The sequence below is a fragment of the Echinococcus granulosus genome, assembly GCF_000524195.1.
Source record: "Echinococcus granulosus chromosome Unknown EG_S00072, whole genome shotgun sequence".
Taxonomy (NCBI): Eukaryota; Metazoa; Platyhelminthes; class Cestoda; order Cyclophyllidea; family Taeniidae; genus Echinococcus; species Echinococcus granulosus.
In genome coordinates, this window is record NW_020170452.1 from 325,160 (window position 1) to 341,250 (window position 16,091).

Here is a 16,091-nt window from a genome sequence, read left to right on the forward strand (position 1 = left end):
AAAAATCCCATCTCATACAAATATTGTCACTGCTAGCTTGCATTAAAAAATCGTTTCATTAACTGGAAATATAGAATGGATCATTTGGCTTCCAAAATGATATGAAAGTTTACTTTTCCAAGCAGACTTAGCAAACATGAAGGAAACGAATTTCTGTAGGGGGTGGTTTAATTTTTACCAAGTCGAATGTACCTTTGATCTGCTAATTTTAAAAAAAGCCATAAAGGAAGTTAAATTTTAACAATCAGGTTTTATATTGAAATTATTGCACCATCACAAGCAGATTGAAGTCACGCAAAGCGGAGTGCTGAAACCATGGTAATACAGGAAGATGATTTCTTGTAGATTTCACTGATGTCAAGCCAAACATCATGGAACCTGGCCAAGACCAGAATACAAGCACATAGGCATGATTGTTGGAATTGCAAAAATGTACGATAATAAGAGTCTTTCCAGCTCCGCAATTTAATCTTCAGTCTCATGGTTTGAAGGTATAGTAAAACCATGCACTGGTAGATCTTTAAGGAGAACTCGAATGCTGCAATAGTGATAACTCCGGTTCAAAGGAAGAAAAATCTTTTCTGTCACTGATTTTAAATAAGCAGAGAGTCGGCTGTGGATATCTGTTTCTGAGGAATTTCAAAACAGAAGGACTATTAAAACCATATTGAAATGATTAGTAAAGGTTCCCTCTCGAGCTTAAGGAGGCTGACCATTCCCCAGAGAGTGACTGATAGAGGAGGTATTTACATGCCGGAACCTCGAAAAACCAAACAAATAATGGGGCTTTAAGAAGTCGCTTTAGTTTAAGCACTTTATAGAATTTATTAAGACCCCTAAAGTGCATGACCCCATGAAAATCGCTTGAGCTATAAGGTTTTGAGGGTGACCATGGGTCCTCAAAATATCCAAGCTTGTAATGAGGGCAGTAATACTTCGGATAATATATTTGACAATTAAGGACAGGTCGGCAAAGGTAGCAAAAAGCAAAAAATGACATAAATGAATAAACTGCCGCAAATATTTTCACTCTAAAATCCGACATTCTTAGCAGCCATACCATAAGCTTGAAATGCACACTAATGCATTATTACGTACGAAGACAAAAATGGAGGAAAAACCTTTACACCTGTCCCAAGTATTTGTTTTTGAAAATAATGGTCACTGAATAAGGTGGTTGATGCGTGACAACAAAATTTGGAACTGAATATTCTGCAACTAGCAAACAAGCTAAGGCGATCTGTTTTGATTGTTTATCAATCAGAGTTGTGTTCCATGTCTAAAATTTTGTCGATGTTTTTAGCTAACCCTGGTTACTACTCTCGGTCAATTACGTCAACCTGTCTGACAATAAAGTGAGAAAAAACATTTTGGCAGAGGACGATAATCTTACTATTCAGGCACTTCTAGCTTGTTGGTACTTTATGACATTAAATTTTGCATTTTCCGTCAGGAAGTGTCAGTTAATTAGGGTAGCAAAATCTGCAAGTTAATGTTAAAACACTTGTCATCAGTCGTAAAACATCGACGAATTATTATTAACGGGTACTTATTGAAGACCCAAAAAATGAAATGAATAGTGATAAAGGCGGAAAGTCACGTGGGACTTCCAAGTGTTTCAAAATTTTCACAATATCTCGAACTGTGCACGGACATGAAGTATTTTAATCATGAAGTCGCAAATTTATTAATTTTACGAAATAAACTTCTTTAATTGAGTAAGTACGAGTACTGCGACAGAAAATAGGAAAAAATGGTTAAGTAAATAAATTTTCGTCATCAAAGTTTAAGTGATTATAATAGTGTGAGGATGCATTCAGTATAGGCGGATTAAAAATACGAAAAAATGCGAAGGCATTAAAAATAGTGGATTAAAAGGCTAAAGCGTGAGAGTATGTATAGATGGGTGAATTGAGGATGGATGCGGGATGCTTGAGGAGGGAATGAAAGGATATGGGGGGCATGAACACGGGACGGATGAATGAAGGTATGAATTCATGGGTGCACGCGGGGTGAAAGGAAATGGGACTTATGCGGAATGCATCGTTTGTGGATACCAAAGGTTAAATAAACGATTTGGGCATAGGATGAAGACAAACTCACCATCTATATGCACGAAGCCTTCTCCTCCCTCTGAAGTAGCTAAAATTGGAAGATGCAGGTGTATTTTTTTCCAGCATATGCACACGCACAAAAGTGAACACTTTTGTCTGCTAAGAGTATCAAGCATACCTTCCAAGACGGCAGCATCCCTTTCGGCTCCTTCCACATCAGAACCTGAAAGAAAATGTCCACATAAATACAAATGGAACACTTAGGCTTTACTCCGAAGTGGCTATATCTATCCAAAGTTGGAATCCCTTTCCCATTACCCCAGTAAGATCAGTTACCTCCGTACTTTTTGACTGACATATACGTACCTTCGTCTGCATGCGATTTCTGATCATCTTTGGGACCTGAGAAAATCAGAGTTTTTGTGAAAACAATGGTGCTGCTGCAATGGCTAACCCTAATGGACAAAGCAACTTCCTAAGTACAATATTATGATACAATGGTCATTTATTTTCTCGGCACACGTCACTCCCGTTCAAACGAATTTCCATCTAATACACATATTTTGCTATTTTTACTCCATAAACCGATGAGATCTTTGACATTTCCCTACCTGGAGCGCCGTCCGAGGTTTCTTCCAGGCTCTTGATCACATTTGTCTCGTCTAAAAGAAAAAAAGTAAGACCGCAAAATAACCAACTTTGCGATCCATTCTTTTGTCTACAATCCACGTGTTAATTGGCGTCTACTTCATCGTATTTATGACTCATAATTAATGCGTTTTAATTACATATGCTTGCACTTAAATAAGTGAAAAACGCAAGATGGATTGGTAACGGATGAATAAAGAAGGAATGAATGGGAGGTTGGATGCAGAATAAATAGAATAATGGAGAGAGATGGATGGAAGGATGGAGACCAGTGGACGAATGAACTAATGGCTGAGTGAAAATGGAATGAATGGATGGATACAGGAGGAATGTATGGATTAAGTGACACGGGATGGATGGTTAGATAAATGAATACATGGATGGATAGAAATTGGATGGAAGATGCAAGAAAACGAGATGGATGGATGAATGCAGAACGGAAGCGTGGATGAATGGATAGGTAGATGTGGCTGGGATGAGTGGATAGAAGGAAAAGGGGATATATACCTGTATGGAAATCAGATAAATGAACATGCATCTTGAGGTGAAGATGAAAAAAGGATAGGCAGGACAGGGATGGGAAGATAAATGCATATACATATGTACTTGGTGGATCAATATGGGATAGGTACGGAATGTATCAGTTATGGAAAACTAAGTTCAGGTAGAACCGATACAAGGCAGAATGAAGGCAAGCATACCGTTTGTTTGAGCATGAGCTCCTGCTTTATCCGCTTTCATGACCGCTAAAATAAGAAATTACAGGGTTAATAAGTTTTACGAGCATATATACACGCATAGATGTGAGTATTTTTGTCTGCCATTAGTATCAAATATACCTTCTTTGTCGGTAGCATTTCCCTCGATTACTTCCGCAGCTGAAACTGAAATTAATCGTCCGTAAGAAAGCAAACAATTCACTTAAGCTTCACTCTAAATTACTAATATTTATTTAACAACAAATCCCCTTTCCCATTACCCCAGTACCATTAGTTGCCTCCATATTTTTCGCCAAACAACTTCTTCTTATGAATCAAAGCCTATACGTACCTTCCTTGCCGGGCGTTTTCTTCTCCTCCGTGGGCTCTGAAACAATTGTTGGTGAAACAATAATATTGTTTCGACTTCTAAGTTTATAAGACCTAGCGGCTTAGCGACTTAGCGTTTTCTAGCCGGACGTAACTCCTTTTCACCCACATTTCTATCAAAGACAAATATTGCGACCAATTTACACCAACAACAGATGTAATCTTTGCTACTCCCTCACCTTGATTAACCATCGGGGATTCGTTTTCTTCCAAGTCCTCATTTGTCGTGCCTAAGAGAGGATAAGTAAAAAGATAAAATAGCATTCATATGAGCTTCTTCCTTCTTTCCTATCACATGACTAATGTCCATTGTCGTCCAACCAGCTTTCCATTTGCGACTCACAATTTACGCGTTTCTAATAATTAATACTTGCATTTTAAGTACTTTGAACAGACAGAAGTTTAGACTGAAACATTTGGCTTCTAAAATGATATGAAAATTAGACTCTCTACGTAGATTTGGCAAACATGAAGGTGGGAAGGAATCTGCGATGACTGAGCAGGTGATGTCTGATTTTGTTAAGGATTGCTTTTCTATCAAGTTAAATGTACGTATGATCTGCAATTTTTAAAGACAATTATTGCATACTCGCAAGCAGATTGAAGCCAAGCAAAACGAGGTATTAAAACCATAAAAATGTGGTAAGATAATTTTGTTGATCGTACCAATACCTATATCAACATTCGGGGATCCGTCCAAACGATAAAAATAGCACTCCGTTGATCTCTTATCCTCCTCTCACATCACTCCTGCCTATTGCGTCTACCTAGTTTCCTATTTGTGATTTGTCGATAATGCATTTTTGATTGTTAATGTTTGTCTTTTAAAAAGTCAAACGATACCAAACGGATGGATACCAGAATGGATGAGTGCATAGATGAATGGAAAATGAAAGAAAAGATGCATACGAAATCGACGCAGCGTTGGCCGGCTGGATTGAGAAATTAATGAATACACACGGAATGGAAGAAAACGGGATGCATACGGAGTGCATTAGTTGTGGATGCTTAAGAGTGGGCACGAACCATTTGGGTTAGAATGAAGTTAAACTTACCATTTACTTGTACATGGCCTTCCCCTACATCTGACATCGCTACAATTGAAAAATGCAAAAACGTGTGTTTACGGACATGTCTGCATACATAGAAGGCACCATTTATTTATCGTTTATCAAACATACCTAGTTTTCTTTTTACTTCGTCCGCAGCTTGACAAGAAAAATTTCAGCTTCATGAATATGAGAAAATCACCCAAGTCTTAGCCATAATTAATTACATTCATACATTTAACCTCCCTTTTTCATTACATCAGTAAGATTAGGTATCACGGTATTATTCGTCAAAATGGCTCTATTTTACGACTAAAATTTATGCTTACCTTCTTCACCATGCGGTTTCTTATCTTCTATAGAGCCTGGAAGAAAATCATATTACTTTGAAACAATGATGCCACTTCTCTCTCTAGACTTGTTAGACAGCGTAGCTTTCAAACTACGAAATTAAATGCAACAGTCAATTGTTATCTCGATTGAAGTAACTCCAGTTTGAAAGAAGTCACGTCAAATTCTGCCACTGCGGCCATTTAACAAAAACCAGTAGGGTCTGTGCCATTTCCTCACCGAAAAGATAATATGATGATTCATTTGTTTTCTTGTCTACATGTGTCTCGTCTGGAAGAGGAAAACAAGCTATAAAATACCATACTTTGTGTCCTATTCCTCCTCTAATTTCATTTGTGCTAAATGACTTCTACTTGATCGCTTTCACGGCTTACGATTAATGCAGTTTTATGTAGAAGTGAAAAGACACAAGATGGATAGACGAATAGATGGATGGAAAGATGAATGGATGGATGGGTACGGGACGGATGGACACTTGGACGAATTGATGCGAGATGGATTGACAAATAAATAATGAAATCATAGATAAAAATAGGATTTATACGGAATGGATAAGTTGTGGTTACGTATAGGCAAGCAGGTAAGAATTAAATTAGGATGAAAAACTTTTCCTTAATCTGAAATCGCCTATATTGAAAAAAAAAGTCTCCAAACATATGTACACACATAAGAGCAACTATTTCCATTTGTCAAGAGTATCAAACGTACCATCCCTGTCGGTAGCCTCTCCTTCGATCCCTTTAGCGGCAGAACCTGAAAGAAATTGTCCGTATAAATGCAACTGGACCACTTAGGCTTTACCCCCAAATTAACTATACTTTTCCAGCAATGGGATTCCTTTCCCATTACCCTAGCATCATAATTTGCCTCCGCACCTTTTGGCAGATACAGCTCCCTTTCAGGAATAAAATTTTACGCGTACCTTCCCCATTATACGATTTCTTCTCTTCTCTAGAACCTCGAAAAATTGATTTCCCTCAGAAACAATGGTGACACTTTCATTTTAAAACAAATTGGTCAACGCAAAATGCTCTGGTCAACGGTTTTCTAGGCACGTGTTACTCCTGTTGAAACGATAAACAAAAATTTCAAATCCTTACCTGGAATGTTGAATGAGGGTCCTTCCACTGTCCTTTTCCCATTCGTCACGACTGTAGGGGGAGAGTGAAACGATAAAATAGCCCTTCTTTAGGTTTTATTCTTTCCAAAACACGACTCGTGTCAAATGCCCTCAACTTATTTGTACTTACGACTCCCAATTAATGTATTTCTAATAGCCGAATGCTTGTATTTAAAGCAGCAAAATTACACAAGATAGATAGGTACTGGATGAGGACATGCATAGGTTGGTGGTAGGGGAATGAATGGACGAATGAAACCCTGGATAAGGGATGGATGGAGGGAGGGGTGAGAAGGTGGGCGGATACGGTTTGGATAATAGGTGGATGTTTCGAAAAGTTTCTAAATAGACTTCTAATCTACTCTAACAGGAGCTCCTCCTGGGTCTCTTATTTCCAAAATCGTAAGACCATAGCTGTGACTATTCTCGTGATCCTAAATAAATGTATGGTAAAGGTGATTCTTTAGCAACAAATAGGAAGAATTGTGTTTACAAATTACGACATTTAAGTAAAAAAGTGCGCCTTCCTCTCCATACCATGGGAAAATGCAGTAAACTCATACCTTAGGTTAAATGAGTGCCAAGTTGATGATTTTGATTAGGAAAATTGCAGAATGATTAATTTTTGACCTGACAGATACAGGGCTTGTGATAGGTCTAATCGCACTTTGATAATTAGTACAGCCTCTTAAACCCTAGAAACACTACACTAATCCAAAACGCTCCGCTAAGAGTTAATCCCGAAATTACAGTCTTTCTTCAACTGTAGCCAAATTTTATTTGTTTTGTTTTTGATAAAGACGTAATATTAGGCTTGAACAAAAATGATTCGCTGTTATAAGCCACAAAATATATACATTGAAACGGCTTTCCTCTATGTCAGTAATGATACACAAAGTAGAACTAAACATCTGCATTAAATTCTTTCGTTGTTTTGAAAAAGGAGAGGAAAAAAAATTAAGACAAATGGGAAGTGACTAGCTGAATTTGAGGGATTGGCACAAAGCATGAATGAAGTCGACAACTAGGTACCGTGGGAATGACCTCGTAGTGTCATCCCGTCCTCAATAGCCTTGAAATGTCTATATAACGACGTGGTAGGCTGAACTTGAGCATAAAATTTACTCATGGGGGAAATGAATGAGTGATGGATTTATTAAACAAAAAAGGGAAAGTGAGATAATAAAGCGAGCATATTGTTGAGCCAGTAGTAAAAGTGGAAGAGGCTTGGAAAGGACGACTACCAGAATAAACTAATGAGGAATGGATGAGCGGTTTGCAAAAAATGAGCTTTATCAACATTAGTCTTATAATCGGAATCACCGCAAGAAAAATCCTGCACTTTCCTTACCACCAAGCGGTTCATTCCCCTGCGGTAGCTTAGCTTCTTCTGAAGTTTCTGTTGAAATAGAAGGAAAAGGGAGATGTTTGATATTTCATTGCAAAACAAAAGGACCACAGAATACTCATCTCCCGTTTTACTTAAAATCGGCTGTTTACACCTTACGATGCCAGCAATCATTTAAACTAACCATTGGTGATGACCGTCGTTTCTGCATCTAAAAGTGTAAAAAAATACACAATGCAAATGATTCCAAGAAGAATGGAATACTGCTGGCACCTTAACAATTTGTAGGTAAGGAAAAAATATGCCTCAGGAGGGGACAGAGAACATTCTTCGATTGTGTTTAAGAGGAATTAACTGATAAATGAGTGGTTACATAGTCTGGTGAACAGGGTGGCAGTCGTAGAGTGCTATGCGTCTGACAGGTTAACTGATACATATCAGACCGATTAGGCCTCTCAGTGAAATGATTTACAATGCGGATATTAAAAGGGATTAACAGACGTAGTTAGATAACGACGAACAGACTATATCCTGAGATAGGATTAACTAAGCGCTAAAAAGGGGATGAGTAAAGAGAACAATAAAATCGGAAGAATCGAGGTATTACTGGCATAGATGTGCGAGTATGTAGGCCAAGACTGGATTAGGGGACGACGGCGTAAAAAAGGTGATCAGGTAAATAGCAACCTTCAAATGGTTGCTATTGCATTAACTATAAGTCGAGGTTGCCACTTTTTCGCAACATTTCAACACTCAATTCTTATGTTCACTAATCCACAAATTTACCTGACACAAAAAACGAAATGCAATTGAATGAAATCTATAGCAAAGTTTCATAACAGCAATAACTGACTGTTTCATTGCTAAGTCTTTGCAGTAAAAATGTTTTTTGTCCAAAAGCTCTTACTATCAAAACTATTTGCATTTAGCTTTGTTGAATGCCAGATGTATTTGCTAAGACAATGCTGCCGACTGCGAAATAAACAATACAAACATGCGCAATTCAGGCAAAAAATATGTTTAAATGTACTTTTGGAGATGCAAATTCCTGGTTAGAGGCGGTGTCGTTTTTAGGATGACAAATTAGTAAAGAATTTGATTTGTTAACTCCAAATGATAAATTACTTTTCCATTTTTGGTGTTATAACGTGATGTAATTAACCTCGTGGACGTAGAAAGCAAATTACGAGAGTTCGACTGAACTAACCCGAAAATACAATCACCCAAGTAACAAAAATGACAGATTTTCCTATAAATAAGTCGTATTAAGTTATTGATATAAAAATTGTTTCAATTAAGTGTCTTGAAACGTGTTAAAATGGATTCAGACGTATTTTTGGGCTTATTGTACAAATGGATCAAGAATTTTTTTGCAACACCTAACAAAACACCAGCCTAATTCACCTCCGACTTAAAGTAGCTCAAAACTGCCACTGCATTATCAAGAGGGATTCAGTGTTGGTTACCAAATTATCACTTACTCGTAAAAGCGCATCCAAAGAGGGCGAAAATGAGTAGGAAAATCAACCGAGAAGGCGAGCGCATTTCGACAGTGTGTGTTGTCCAAAAAGTAATTTCATAAGACTAACCGAACCGCTCAACCAATCAGAGCCTCGGCAATTGTGCCAATGGAGATGAGATATTTGAACACGCATCACCATGTAGATTTTATCGATTTTTTGCCATGAAAAGACCTTGAGGTTGCATTGGGATTTGTTGATTGGTTCATCCACTCCGATGCGTGGTATGAGGCGGCGGATGTAAACGTAGGTGCCAGTATTTGTTCTTCTCTTAGATCGTCCATTTTTTTGTCTACAAGGCGACACCGCCAAAAGTCAAACCAGTCATGGAGGGCTTAAACGACTGAGTATAGCAAAAGGTACTTTTTGCAGCTGTAGAACATTCGGAGTGAATCTTTTTTCCTCACAACTTACGACAAGGACGATTTGATCATATTTGGTCATATTCTACCAGCATTTGCTTTAATTAAGGGCCAAAGTTTTCTCAGTTCCAAGAAGGTGATTTTTTGTTAAAGGAAGGCTCCTAAAATAACTTTTTTGCCGTTTTTTGTTTGGGTCGGAACTGAGAGGTTTAAACAACAAAGTACAAAGGTTGAAGCAACAAATAAAAGGTCATACTTTATTAGAGGAATATGGACTTATAAATTATGCAGCTGTTCGGTAGTCTCTGTCGTGATTTTAGTGATTTTGCCATTTCTAAAGGAGATCAAAGAAGGAGTGGTGTCACACTACGTATGAGATATTAGAAAACGTGTTTCAAATACGTCAGAATACGTAGTAGGAATTGAATTAATGTCATTTGATGTTTAGGATAAATAACCGCACTTTTCCATGGGTATTTATACACTTCAGGCTACCTAAATAATTAAATTTCCGTTGAAATAGAAAAGTGTGCAACAACTCTAAGAGGTTTTAAATCGCCTCTCCAACAAATATGAAAATAATCTTTTCTTTACTGACAACAATGATGCTGTAATTAGGCTCGATTCACATTTAGCTGGTTCAGTAGACCGCTACTCGGTGTACAAAATCGATTAATCAATTTGATTTATCGATGAGTCATCCATTGACTGAACAGCGATGGGAACAACTCGCCGCGGATGAGTCATCAGACGGCATAATTCATTTGTAGTCGTCGATTTTTGTTAGTAGGCCCTGGATATCGTCTTTAATTAACACTGAGCGAGTGAGAGGGAGAACAATTGCGCTTCCCTCGAATGTGTGATGGTAGTCTAATTGACGTGTCACCTTTACAGGCGGAGGAAATACTGACAAGGTATACATTTTCTCATCAAATAAATGGAAGTAAAATTGTGTCTCTAACTAATTACACAACTTAGGAATTACGGAACAATCAGTAGAAAATTCTGTTATTGGAAGTCACGTCCCAGCAGTAGTGAAAAAATGTCATTAAAATGATTTCGCAAGATTTGGCATTTATGAAGTATTCACTTATAAACATTTGCGTAAATCGGGGCAAAACAAATAGACAAATATGAAAATGTGAACCATTACCAAAATAATCTACATATTTGTTAAAAAATGTTCACTTCTGAAATACAATTAGGTTGTATTCTGGTTTTCTCAGTTGCCAGGGCGAAAAATGTCACCTAGGGCAAGATTTAGGGGTCTAAAAGGAAAAGCGTTGCAGCGTCAGAGTGTAATTGTTTATTTAACTCTCGGTTTTGGTAATAAGCCGCCTTGAGGCTCCGACATTGTAACTGTGTTGGGTGGTCAGGCCGCAGGTTCATCTCATTATCCCTCAAGCCCTTCAGTATGTTGGCAATACATATTCTGCCAAAGTGTTATGCTTTCTTTCGTCGTTAAGGAAGTCTTGAGGCGCTCCGTTGGTGGAGGTGGAACGCGAACCCCCCTCCCCAAATTTACACTGTTGGGTGACAAACCTTAGCGTGATGGAAGAAGGAACATATGCTGCTGGTGGGAGAATCGGGGTTTGAAAATGATGTCTGCCTTCGACAACTACTCTTCGTCTCCAAGACAGCCATTAATAAATGAAACGGCACTAGCTGTGAACCATCTGGAAAGGTTCGCTACGAGCTATCTACGGCATCTGTGTGAAGATGTCAATGAATTGAGCACACAATTTTCCCCTAAATCCCTTTGGGGCCAGTTATTCTACGACTAGCGACGGATACACGAGATTACCAGCACTTTCTCCCTTCACCCAACACGGTTCCAACACAGGATGAAATTCCGGATCAAGTAGAGCTGCCAGTAGGATGACTGGCATAGTTGGCTCGTAGATGACATTCTCACAGCGTGGACTCAGTAAGTTGACCTTGGGGAGCGCCGAGGGCGATGCATAAAAGAGGAGAGTGACTATTGTAATACTGTGATAGTTTAATTCTTCGTGTTGGTTTTGGGGGCACTTAGTGCTCTGCCATTGTACCTCCGTCTGGCGGACTGGCCTGCAGGCCAAGCAAGCATTCCCCATTCCTACCGTACGGTGACAATACCTTCCTTCATCAGGGTAGACTTGGAGCGCTTAAAAAGTAGAGTAGAAGAACGGAGGCATTGAGCGGCTACTGAAAATTCACCTTTCTAACTCATAGAAAATAATGCTTCAGCTTGTCATTGCCCTGCAAAATTTGAGGAGAATAGGGGTCTGACAGACGATTTGGGTCGTAAAAGTGACACCCAAGTGATGAACAACAAGGGTACAATGAAAGCAATTGTTGGGATGAGGGAAGGCAATTTTTAGTGGCTAGGCCCAGAGGTGCCTTTCTTAACTTAAGTAAGACATGCAAATAAAGCCTTTTCACCTACTTCTGTAAAATTGCCGTTAAACGCTTTTTTTATCCATCGACGATTCAAGGGATCATTAAGGGAAAGAATGCCGGGTGTAATTTTGGTTCTCTCTGGCAGTAAAAAGAGACTACTGCTGCAGCTCCTTGATGTTGTTTAAACCGTGTAATGCAGTAACAAATGTTTAAAAGACAGGTTAAATATTCTTAAAAGACAATTGAAAGTATCTTTTATTCAATGTGAAGAATGTAGCGATTCGCGTACGAGGTGTCGCCACCTCCTCGAGATATATTATGTTGACGCGTATCTCGGGGGCCAGACGTAAAGAAAGAATGTTTCTCTGAGAAATAATGAGTGTTTCAAATGTCATACTCATTACACATAAATAAAATTTGGCTACCCATGTACCTGCAGCGCTCAGAGACTTCCCTGAGGACAAAGAAAGTCATACGTGTGGAAGGGCTGTGAGCAACAGGCATGGTCAGGCGGGTAGGCCGCCTAACAGAAGAACATCGTCAGAGCCTTAAGTCAGGATAAAGAGTTAAACAAACGGTAAAAGTATTATACAGTGCCCCTCCTCCTTTGGGCATGGTCCTCGGTCCTCCTCCAAAGTCAACCTTCCGCGTCAGCCATCACTCGGTAGGACACCCACAAGCCATCCGTGCCTGTCAATAAATTTGCTTCCACTTAAGGTGTAGCCCGACCGCACTTTCACTGATTTTCTCTTGGTTATTCTACTGGATCTGCAGTTTTGTTTCTTATGGAAACTGGATTAGGGGGACGGGGGAGTGGGTTGAACAACAGGCGCTTCCACCGCTAGTCGTAGGGTTACTAACCTCAAAGCACAGTCAAGTAACAAAGGACGGGCTTTAACGCAGCACCTTAGGAATAAGAATTGGCGTCTGTTTTCGGAGCACGATTTCGTCAATCAAAACGTCAGTTCGAGAACACTATAAGCAACACCTTGGGGTACTCCTTAGCCCATCTAATTAGGCGCGACAATCGCTGGAAATTTTGCAAAAGCCGCATATCAGGAATGAATATTTTCGTTGAACAAAAGGCATGATAACATCTTTTGGCAACTAGGAGAGGTTTTGCACCTCGCGTCCATTCTATGCGATGACCGATCTGACCTTCTTATATACGTTGGGTAGGATACTGTTGAAGTTCCTATCGGAGTGATCGAATGACAGACTTCCGGCTCCGGAGCGTACGTACGGAGCTGCTGACTGACTGCTGATGCCATGGGGTGGTTCCGTTTCTGCGATTGCCCTACCCTTGCCCTATTTGAAGTCTATCCATGCCTGATGTTCACCAATCAAGGAAAGTGAACTAGAGCACGAGTTTCGAGGCGGCCTAGAATGGTCGCAACTTGAGCACGAAAAAGGCGACCTCGAGCCAAGTAGCAGCGCTAAACACTAATGTTAATGCTCCATTTCAAAGACGTTCAAATCAAAACGGTACTTTTTTATAGGCATAATTTGCGTGAAACTGTGGCGTTACTACATACAGGCGGGTGTCGTTCTTCCTTTAACACACATTCGGCTTGTTTGTCTTGAATAAACCAATTCCAGGCGTTCTTGGTAGTGCGTGCATGCAGTAGCATTATTGTCAGCAAATCTGTGGAGTCCTCCATGAGGCGGCCTTCGAAGAGATGGTATAAAGCATCGCAAGAGGGTAGCTCCCTCCACATAATGAAATTACCCTTTTAAGACTACAACTATTTTCCACACTTTTATTGCAACCATCAGAGAAAGCCAGTTAATTTGGGGAAGGTAAAACAGCAATTTGTCTTCTTTATGGATGACTGCGTCGCCGTCAATCTGTTGGAGTTCTTCACAGATTCTTCCATCTGCGGAATTGGCACTTCTTTTGGCATGCTAAGGTTTACCATTCAGTAATATAAATTAGTAAGTTGTCCTTTAAGATAGGGTTCCATTTTACTTGTCTGGGCCCCGAGACTTCCCTGAAGGCAATAGACACTCTACTAGGGCAGAAAAGGTATTGCCGACGTATGGAAGAGACGGGGGTGGGGAGGGAGAGCTACTGATATGGCACAGAGGCCAGTCCATCTGGCAGAGGTACAATGGTGAAGCCATTAGGTGGTTCATCACCAAAACTGAGAAAGTAATACTTTCATCTGCTCAAAATCGCATTCCAGCAATACATTTTCCTTTTCCCCTCATCGAGTGTCTGCCTTCATCACCACCGTTTCTAAAACAAGGCCAGAAAATGCATTTTTCTACTGTCGTATCCATCCTTCAAGGGCAGACAGGGTAGCCAGCCAGAATGACAGTAGTGGCTAGAGCTGTCGCTGGACTTCCTCCCAGCCTCCTCCACCCCAGTGTGTACTGCCAGACCCCAATATCAACTACAACGCCACCGAGGCTGGTGATTTCCCATCTAAACCTGATTAAAAGCATTACTGGTCCTACCACAAATACCCACCTAACCGCAACGATGGCCATTCACACCTGTGGTCAACAGCTTCTAGCCCTTGGCTTTAGCCTAGACGACAACTCCCTTGATCGTAAACATCCAACACTCCACTATGACCATCCATTTTTAGTGACCTTTTGGCTTTTTCGTCATGCGTGCATGTTGGTAATTCTACTTGGAATAACTCAAATGGCTCTAACACTTAGCAGTAAGTTCCAGCACTTCTTGCATAGTCTCCCAATTTCAACTGCCCAACCGGGCAGGAGGGCAAAGGACGCTTGTCACCAAGAGTTTTAGCATGACTTCGACTACTTACCTGCATGGCGTTCAAGAGGAGGACGGATGACTAAATATCCTCCCGAGGCTGTGGATCTCTCAGTGCTGAGGCGGTTGCTGTTAAGTACCTCTTTTTTCCACCTCCATGAATGCTACTCTTTCCTAAATGGAAAATCTCTGTCTTTTTTAGTTTTAGGTTAATCTGACACAACAATCCACTTTCTGCGACTGAAAACAACATTACCGGAATGGTCATTATAACCCCTGTGCAACGCCTTGCAGACATTTCGACCGGTCAACGATTAAGTAGCATGAGACTTGACGTTAGTTACTGCCTTCACTGATCACATTTTAGTAGCTGATGAGGGTATAACAGGACAGTTGCAGTATCTAGGCGTTGTCCACAACCAACCTTTTACCACCACCACCGTTTATACCCAAGGCTTGTCAACTTCTGCCCAGGGGTCCCTTACATAAAGACACTCGACATTTGATGAGCAATGGTGGTGAAACTTCTCAGTGATCACCTCAACGTGGTCGACACGCTTCTTCATTGATCCTTCAACAAAATTATCCCCTTGTGACAAATGCCTCTCAGAAGGCTTTAGGTACTGGACTGTTACAGTTACTGAGTTTACTTTGTTATAACGATGTAAGTGCGACTACTTACCATTGTACCTAAAATCCCCTCCTTAGTGAAGAATGATAGCCACTTTCTCCCTACCGATGAAGTATTCACTGGGGTTTCTACCTCCACTCTCTGTTTCAAACATTACATACCATGAATAATCTATCAGCTCTCCGCGAACCTAACCCACCCTCACAAATTCATTCGGGCATATTTTATTCTAATATGTGTTTACGTACACCCTACAATTGCTAGAGTGGAACAAAAATTATGCTGTCAGTTAGCTTAAAGGAACGACAAATATTGCCATCATCGAAAATGTAAGGGCGCTTTTGTTGAGGGTCCCTTCTTTAACTCATACCATTAGCAAGCTTAGAAGGCCCCATTAAAAGCTCACACGGACACGCATCCCTTTTGAGTGAGACGGTGTGCCCCAACCCGGCCCAACTTCACCGCATACATGTGTTGGACGGCTCACAGTCTCTAAACCTATCGTAGATTGCAAACCAAAGTTTGAATTTTCTTCAAGTGCTTTCCCAAAGGTAAAAGGATATAGCCAGGCGAAAAGATGCGTGTTGCTTGTTAATTCCCGATGTTTACCACATCAACCCTGGCACATGCCTTCTTGTTTTGCATGAGCAAACAAGCCTATGTGAAGGGTAGCACATCTGTCTCCTATTCGCACTACTTCTTATAGTCGTGGCAATTAACACCATTATTTTCTTTGCTTTCTCCAGACCGTTGGATTTTAATGGTCGCTAGGCAGCGGAAAAATCTAGGGACTCAGTACAGTTAACTGATCCC

At 40.2% G+C, this 16,091-nt stretch overlaps 1 protein-coding gene across 1 annotated transcript; it reads right to left on the reverse strand. All coding sequences in view use genetic code 11, as the record gives it.

Annotated features, from left to right (window-relative positions):
- Positions 1–465: 465 nt before the first annotated feature.
- EGR_07215 (hypothetical protein) lies at positions 466–15,432 on the reverse strand (the record flags this gene model as incomplete). The annotated part of the gene is made up of 14 exons (XM_024496464.1): positions 466–629; positions 2,104–2,277; positions 2,391–2,456; positions 3,210–3,240; positions 3,896–4,020; positions 5,169–5,204; positions 5,410–5,460; positions 7,662–7,709; positions 7,818–7,869; positions 8,445–8,527; positions 8,566–8,630; positions 13,649–13,824; positions 15,133–15,287; positions 15,384–15,432. 14 exons carry the CDS (start codon positions 15,430–15,432, stop codon positions 466–468), a joined length of 1,275 nt encoding a protein of 424 aa, XP_024349141.1.
- Between the last annotated feature and the right edge of the window lie 659 nt (positions 15,433–16,091).